General features: G+C 42.8%; 1 protein-coding gene across 1 annotated transcript; it reads left to right on the top strand.

The window, feature by feature from the left end:
• The first annotated feature begins 1,622 nt into the window (after positions 1–1,622).
• On the top strand, positions 1,623–3,348 carry LOC147628744 (F-box protein At1g67340-like). The gene is made up of 3 exons (XM_086814234.1): positions 1,623–2,170; positions 2,260–2,422; positions 2,526–3,348. Exons 1-3 carry the CDS (start codon positions 1,896–1,898, stop codon positions 3,303–3,305), a joined length of 1,218 nt encoding a protein of 405 aa, XP_086670360.1. The 5' UTR covers positions 1,623–1,895; the 3' UTR covers positions 3,306–3,348.
• The last annotated feature ends 5,292 nt before the right edge of the window (positions 3,349–8,640 follow it).

The following is an 8,640-nucleotide window of genomic DNA, read 5'->3' as shown; positions in this document are numbered from 1 at the left end:
TTTATGCATTAATGAGAAATGGGGATGCCAATGTGCTGTATTGTAATAAAATCTGGAACGTAAAGTGGAGCTCCTCCAGTTGGAAAAAGACATGGAATTTGATATGGGAGTGCTAGATCCCTAGGAAGTTCCAAGTCTTTTTGTGGAAGGTTTGCATGTGGGCATCACCTATTGGGTCTAAACTCCGAAGGAGAAATATCTCTAGTGGCATCTGCCCCAGGTGTAGATCATCAATTGAAGATGGTAAACATGTGTTTTGGGAATGTCTAGCAATTAGGGGTACCTAGTTCAAAATGTCTAAATGGATAGAGAAGAGTTTGGGTATTCAAACATATTGGGGGGACTGGATCCTTGGTAAATGGTCAGTTAGTATGAACATATTGGATTGGTGTTTCAAAGCTTGCATCCTATGGGAAATCTGGTCTAGCGGAAATGCAATTGTATTTATGAGGGCAGTATGTACAAGCTTGCAGGATTCAGAGCTAATGCATAAATGTGTGTGCATGTGCTGGTCTGTGTGTAATGTGAATAAAATTAGATGTCCTGAGATGGATTTGTTGATTCAAAATCTGCAAAGGAATATGCTTTGAATGTTGCCCTATTTCTTGGTAAGCTTCAAACATACTAGGGATATACCCCTAATTCTGGATTGTTTGCTGTAGGTGAGAGATCCCAAAAAACAGAAGAAAGAAAAATACTACCTTTTTTTCAAAAAGTACTAGTAATTAGATGAAACTCTTGTTCAAAATTACTTTTCCTCTTCAAGCTATGGTGAGAAGGATTTATGTAAGGTTCACTCAAAAGTCTTTCCCGAACACTGGCGCACACGCGCCCAAACTGTGGTGTGGCTCTGCTCAGTGCTAACCCACGTTTCCATGGTGAAATGGTATTGAGGGCCCACGCACCGCAATCAAAGATTTAAAAATACACCTCAGGGAGCAGAGCAAGCACGTGTTGGCTGAGGCCGCCGGCCACATCAAGAGTTTCGTGGGGTTGAGTGGACGGGAGAAGGCGGCGGGGCCCGCTTCTTAGTGAGCTGGGCGGCGGGCCTGAAAAAAAGACAGAAGAAAGGCATAAAACTTTTTGCAGAGGATTCGAGGAAGACGAGGTCGTGTGGGAGGCGAGGCGGGGCCGGCGGGGCGGCGTCAGTGCGTGGGCAATGGGGGTTTTTGTCGTTATCAGTAGCATTGCAGTGTTGCACACGTCATTCTAATTCGCTTGGCGTGCAAGGAAACCCCGCCCCCTTGCTGGAGGGCTTGCCTTGCCCCCACCTCCACACAAGCGCCGCCTCCCAATCGGCGGCGACGGAGTAAAAGGGTACCATTTCAAACATGCAAACCACTCAAGTCCCTTTCAAGTTTCTACTTGTGTTCTGGCAGCATCCACTCAAGTCCCTTTCTCGGAGTCTCTCCTGTCCCGGCAGCATCCACAGTGTCGGACCACTATCCCACCAACAGAGAGAATACTGCTCACTCCAAACAAATTAATATTTGATCATCGTGAATGACGGTGGGCCCACGTGAGGGATACATCGCTTTCGTCACAGTGACCACCGCTAGAGGTAGAATCCTACTGTCCATAGTCCATGTATATGGAAACCGCCCACTCTTGTGCACGGCAAGTCGAATTCACGTTAGGATAATCAACTTTGCTCGCTGCTTATACGATACAAGAAAGGCTATGCATACTGCAGTTCCCTTCTTAAAATTAGCTCCCATGGCACAGTATCGACTATTTATGGCTCTTGAGTCTTCAGCAATTGCACCCTTGCTCATGCATCCTCCCTACGGATGTATTTTTTAGAATGATACCTTATGATGATTAGCTACCTAATTGGCCTTTCTTATCTCTAATCCCCAGTGCCTAAGCTCATCTTATATTTTTCAAGTTTCAAAATGTGGAGTCGTAAAAGCCCAAATCAGTACATTGGTTTTGGAGGTTGTTGCGTTGTAATATGTCAACACTCGTGCTCTCCAAAAAGAAGAGTCGATCCGGCAGGCCTTATAGCAGCGCTCCCACCCAAGAGATGTCGATTGGAAACCGGAGAAATCAAATATGTTAATGGCAGTTCTTTCGATAGTATATCTGATGATTTGGTGGTTTCCATACTAGTGTGTCTATCTTCTTCTAGTGCGTCCTCGCCGGCAGACCTCATCAGTATGATGCTGACGTAAGTAGTTCGCCCTCTCTTCTCTAGCTGGCTGTGGATGCTGGGTTCTTAATGCAAAATATGAACATAATTTAACGTGATTTTCTTAGATGCAAGAGATTTCACGAGCTTGGGATGCACAGAATGGTTCTAGCCAATGCCAACACCGCAACTTTAGCAGTGAGGGCTTCAAGTTGGTCGGACGAAGCTCACAGGTTTATCACACGATGTGTAGAATCTGGAAATGTGGAGGCTTGCTACACTCTGGGCATGGTATCTATCTCTCTCTCTCTCTTTCTCTGTGTCTCTTTCTCTCTCTCTCCAACCTAATATGACCATGAGTTGTGTCGATGGTTCCAACGTATTTCGTTTGCAGATTCGCTTCTATTGCTTGGGAGACAGGCAAGGTGGAGTGAGGCTGCTGGCCAAGGCCGCGCTGGCGTCGCATGCGGGGGCTCTGTTATCGTTGGCCATAATACAGTTTAATGGGAGCGCGGGCTGCGGCAGGAGGGACAAGAATGCAAGGGCCGGGGCGGCACTGTGCACTAGGGCGGCGCTTGCAGGGAGCGTGGACGCTATGCGGGAGCTTGGGCACTGCCTCCAGGACGGCTACGGCCTGCCCACAAACCCCGTAGAAGGCCGTCGCCTCCTGCTGGAGGCCAACGCAAGAGAAGCCAAGGCTTTCTTGTCGAACGTATCCAAGAAGCATAAAGGGTTCCGGCAGCAGCATACGACAAAATTCGGCACACCACCTCATGTCCATCACACCTCGATGATAATCTCGGCCCCAATAGCTGCACCGGAAACCTTACCGACTCCCGCCGCTCATCAGAACCACCTCCAGCGTCTCCTCTACGAGCGTCTCCACCTACACTACTGCTGCTCCCTTCTCAGCGACTTTGGCTGCGCCTTTCCGTCGCTGTCGCTAGCGGGAAACGTCCATCCCGCCAACATTTTCCTGACAGAATGGTTCGCAATCCGCCCTCCTAAGGATGGCCTCCGCCTCTGCTCTCATAGCTACTGCGGCCGGCCGGAGATGCGAAAGCACGAATTCCGTCGTTGCTCCGCCTGCGGTACCGTAAACTACTGTTCCCGTGCTTGCCAGGCTATGGACTGGAAGTTCCGGCACAAGCTGCAATGCCAGCCCATAATGTAGAGTTTCACGATCATCAATAGTACAAGCAAGAGCCATTGATTTCGACTAATACGAGGTCAAGGTGGTCACAACTTGCAACTTTTTTTATATAATTATAATTATCTGAGCAAAGCCACGTAGAAAGGTCCACTTTTTACAAGACACTCCCATCCTATTTCAGAAGGTCACAAATTTGATCCCACCTTTCCTCCTCCCACTCCCATCCTATTTTCAATCATTAAAGGTTACAAATTTGATCCTACCTCTCCTCCTCCCAAACAAAAGATGAGTGTTCCCAAGAGATATAATATCCCTGCATGCCAGCCACCACAAGCAAGGACTCAATAGTACATCTTTTGGGTGTGTCTCTTCCTCCATATAATCTTTTTTGGTCCAGATCTTCACACGGGTCTCATGCGAATACGATTCTTCATAAAAGCCAAATAAGTATAAACCGGCTGCTTCTCCTTTAAATACCATCTTCGGTTCAAACTTTGGCCAACTTTCCTTCAAGTCTTTCCCTAAATAACTCTACCACATGCCAAAATTTGTTAGGTTGCCCTATGATGTACAAACATCTCAACAGCCTGATAGCAACTAAACCTTTCCCAACCTGTAAAGCCTGTACTACCTCAACAAAAGAATTATCATTCATCTTACTTACATAATATGCAGACCAACATTGACGCACAGATCTATACATGAGCTCTACCATATCCAACCCCTACCACCTTGAACCTTCTTGAAATACCAGCTAGTTCCTAGAATTCCAAATATCCCAGAGACAGCAATATCTAATAAGGCTAAAGACTAAATTGATAGCTCCCTCTGCTTTAATCAATCTCCCTAACAACTAGTCCCCCCAAGTCCCCTTTAACCTATGCAAGATAATACCCATTTATCAATCTTGCCCCACACACCCTCTAATAGCAGGGCAACCCTTGAAAGCATGTCTTCCATCTTCAATTGTAGTTCCACATCTAGGACAAACTCCAGATGTAAAGTTCCTCTATAACAATTTGTATCCAATGGGAAGAGCCCGCATACAAACCCTCCACAGGAAGGTTTGAGCCTTCATAGGAATATCCATCTCCCACATCAGTCTTCCTCTCTTCATCTAGGTATTAGGACTCCACGCTACTCTCCAGATTTTGTTGGAGTACATTACATTTATCTCACTCTTTCTTATCTCCTCATACGAACACCTGGGAGTCACCCTATCCAACTTAACACCATTGAATCAAGACCAGTCCTTGAACCAACAAGCCTCATTGAAAGCAATGGAAACCCATCCCTTCCCAATTTCCTCCAAGACTTGCCTTACCACCCAAGTCCCTCTTCTCTGTAGCCCAAAGTCCTCCCTTATCTATCCCAACTCTTTCCACATGACTTGAGAGCAATCCAAACAGTCTCCCAAACTCACCACCATAATCCTAGGTTGAACAAAGAGTTTCCTGAAGCCCTTGTACATCCATCTCACTTCATCAAGCCCATCACGTCCTTCTAGTTCACACATTGAAACTTACAAAAACGGAAACTCATAATTTTGAAAGGGGCATGGGACATCAACTTAGCTTTCCAATCCAGTCCAAGCCACCTTCCTTTGTACTGTACAGGAGACTCTTCAATCACCTCTCTAACTAGCCCAAATTTCCTCTTGAAGAAGGCATTTAGGTAAACTAGTTGCTATCCTTGCTTTGGCATGAATAGGCAGGTGTAGAATTCCAAGTCCTCCAACCCTTTTAGGCAGACTTACTTTCTCCGAATCCAACCAAGCTAAAAACTTCTTGTCAAGTTTATCTGGGCACTTTTCCTAGATAAACTTCTTGACTGGAGCCATGATCCTCTTCTAGTGGCACTATCTAAAATCCACCATAGGGCATAGAAACATAATGTATGTTATAGCCATATTTGGTAGTGATATGTGTGAACACACTAGGACTAGCCGGGGCACTTTTTCCCTCTTTTAGGAGGTTTTTTCCCCATGCTAGTATACACCCATCTTGGGGTATACTTATATTATTTTTACAATACACATTCATTATCTATCTATCATCTCATTATGTGCGCTCTTAAGCTTCTCCACTATGTCTATGTGTGTGTGTGTGTGTGTGTGTGTGTGTGTGTGTGCATTCCTGCAACCCTATTTCCAACATTTGGTATCAGAGCATTTGCTCCTCGCTCCTGTGCTGCTCCTACCTACCCCTCACTCTACGAGTTGGTTTTCTTCTTGAATTCGATGTGATGTGGACTATGATGTGTGCAGTACTTTCTTCTTGAATTCGATGTGATGTGGACTATGATGTGTGCAGTACTTTGTACTTCATTTTTTGGTTTGATTTTTGTTCCGGGCACGTTTTGGAGGCCGTTTGCATTTATTTCTGCAGACATCTTTGGGCACCGGATTTGCACGGTCCTTCATTGGATTCTGGAAAAGTTTTGTTAGATATACTACAGACGGGTGTACAGATACATGAGAAAGCATCTACGGGCTTCACTTTAGCGACATTGATCTTTGCATCTTACGAGTAAAATTTCTACTCATTATACTTTGCATTTCTACACCTTGCAGGTCTCCATTTTCTTCGACCTTGTTATAGCAGCCACCTTGGTTGCATCAAAGACCACTTAGAACTTTGCAGGTTGCATGATTACTTGCTTGGGTATTATCAAAAATGGCAGATAGTGATGTATTTTAGATGTTATCCATTGAGGATAAGCTTGACGGCACCAACTACTCATTATGGTCCTATCTGATACGGCATGTATTGCTAGCCAAAGGGCTGTGGAATGCTGTGGTCGACATTGAGAAACGTCCTGGTTCTTCTGATGAACATGATGCAGAAGGCACATCTAAAGACACGGACTCAGTTTCACATGGTCCATTACCACAACATAGCATACCTCCTACATGGTCCATTACCACAACATAGCATACCTCCTACACATGAACAAACAAAGTGGGATGGAAGAGATGCGCAAGCACATGCGTTGCTTGCTTTTTCAATTAAGAGGAGTATAATTTCTCACATTTGGTCATGCTTGGGATGTACTTGCATCATTGTACCAGGTATGTAATGAAGCACGTGTTTCTTATATACGCAAGAAATTAGAGTCATAGCATATGGATGAGGGAGACTCCATGGAAAATTTCCTTACAAAAATTAAGGATCTTAAGGAGCAGTTGACAAATGTTGATGAATATATCTTGACAATTCATTGGTGCCTATTGTCTTGGATGCATTGCCAGACTTGTATAGAGGTTGTGCTTCTACCATCAGACCAATAATGAAAGGCAATCCAAATGCCTTGAAGTTTGAGAAGTTGGTTTATGTTCTCTTGCAAGAAGAGCAATCCAAGCAAAACAGATCTATCGTGCGTATAAGAGATCAAGCTTTTGTGCCAATCAAGAAAGAGATAAACACAAATCCTTTCCTCAGGGTAGCTAAAAGCCAAAATCAGAGTCATCGGGCAAACTTGTAGAAAGGAGAAAAACAAAGGCTCATGTATGATTGTAGTATAGCTGATGTATCAACATACAATGCAAAAAACAAAGAATCTTTAAACTATGTACATGATGATTGGGCTTTTATTGTGCAATGTAGTTATGACCCTTTGTGTAAGGGTGTATGCATGGCTATCATGATAGATGTACATGTCTACTGTTTTGACAGTGGTGCTAGTAACCACATTACATTAGGGAAAATATGCACTACAAAAAGGACCCTTTAAGGATTACCTTACGTTGCTAATTTTTTGGGTTAGAATGCTAAACTTGGCTCCGTAGTAGGGGACAAGCTAATGAATACCCTACTTTTGGGTCCCTTTTTAGACTAGTAACTCCTAGATCTTCTCCTATTCTTACTCTAGGGTCCACTCACTTTTTAGAAAAGTTACCACTATTTTTAGAGTCCATTCTCAGTTTTGGTTCCATACTTCTTTCTTCCCCAAATTTGAAAAACGCAGATAAAAGAGACCCTAAAATTAGGGTTTTTTTAATTTTTAAATTTTAACATTTTTAATCAAAAAAGGATCCCTCAATCATATGTAACCTCCAAAAGTATCTTTTCAAGCTCACTTTCAGTCAATAAGTACCTCTTCATGCCCCATACCTTTTCCATCATATCTCATGTATTTATATATGGTCCCACACCTCTCTCTTCCCCAAATATAAAAAAAGTGGGTATAAGGGACCCTAAAATTAGGTTCTTTTTTAATTTAAGTTTTAACATTTAAAAAAAAAAGAGTCCCTCAATCATATGTTACCCTCAGAAGTACCTTTTGAAGGTCATTTTCAACAATAACTATCTCATTTTCTTTTAATGATCATTTCATCTTACTTTAATCCTTCTTTCATTGCCAACCTTAGTCTAAACCATGCCTCCTTTAGAAGATATTACCAACACACAAAAAATGTGAGATAGATCTTCATATTCGCAAAGAAGAGGAATATGCATCAATGAAGCGTCCTTACGTAAGACAACCATTGGATAATGCATCCACTTCTTTACTTACGTAAGACAACCATTGGATAATGCATCCACTTCTTTACTTAGAGCACATGGAAAGAAACATGTAGACTTATGGGTTGATGGGGGGCTCTATCCACGTGACCCATTAACCTTAGATAACCCACCATTCACTGATCTGACTAGTTTAGTACGTCACATTGGTGATGGAAAAAATGGGCTTCTTAGATATTGTAAACGTCTAACAGTTTGTGGGTGGTGGGGCTTTCGTGCAAAATATATACACATCAAATTTTCATCTTCAATCAAATATTGAAGATTTAATAAAACAAGTGCAAAATCTAGAGAATAAGAATAAAGACCAGGAGATACAAATCAAGGAACAAGAGAGAATTAAATAAGCTTAGACTCAAATTAGATCATTTGAAGAAAACCCTAGTCGGTGCAAGGGAATGCCAAAGAGCTCTATCAGAAATTGATAGGCTTGCAATAGGTGGTGATGCTAGGAAAAGGCGAATCATGGCAACAAGGTCATTAAAAATAATTGAGTGTTGAATAATTTTAAGAAGATTTCTACAACTGACACTTTTCTTCAACATTTATATTTTAGGAACTTTTTGATTGATGCATCAACGAGGAATTCACAAACACATACCCAGAGTCTTTTAAAAGCTTGCAGCATTAGGAAGCAGGACATGTTGGCTATTGTTTGCGACTTCAATTACAAGGGATCTCGTGATGTTTTGACGAAAGATATCATGAAGGCCATTTAGTGGATTTTGAGTGCAAATGATATTCAAAGTGCTTGTGATGTGTTGAAGCAGGTATAAGTTGCAAAGGCTATGAGTCCATCCATGCCATCACAAAGGAGGCTCTTCAACAAAGCG

The sequence above is a fragment of the Cibotium barometz genome, chromosome 19, assembly GCF_041138505.1.
Source record: "Cibotium barometz isolate CiBa-2024 chromosome 19, ASM4113850v1, whole genome shotgun sequence".
Lineage (NCBI taxonomy): Eukaryota > Viridiplantae > Streptophyta > Polypodiopsida > Cyatheales > Cibotiaceae > Cibotium > Cibotium barometz.
This window is presented reverse-complemented; position numbering and strand designations above follow the sequence as displayed.

Excerpts from the sequence above, each read along its gene's own strand:
- LOC147628744 (XM_086814234.1), top strand. The coding sequence starts at position 1,896 with ATGTGGAGTCGTAAAAGCCCAAATCAGTACATTGGTTTTGGAGGTTGT. Across the intron at positions 2,171-2,259 it reads CTCATCAGTATGATGCTGAC|ATGCAAGAGATTTCACGAGC; the intron begins GTAAGTAGTTCG and ends TGATTTTCTTAG. Across the intron at positions 2,423-2,525 it reads CTTGCTACACTCTGGGCATG|ATTCGCTTCTATTGCTTGGG; the intron begins GTATCTATCTCT and ends TTTCGTTTGCAG.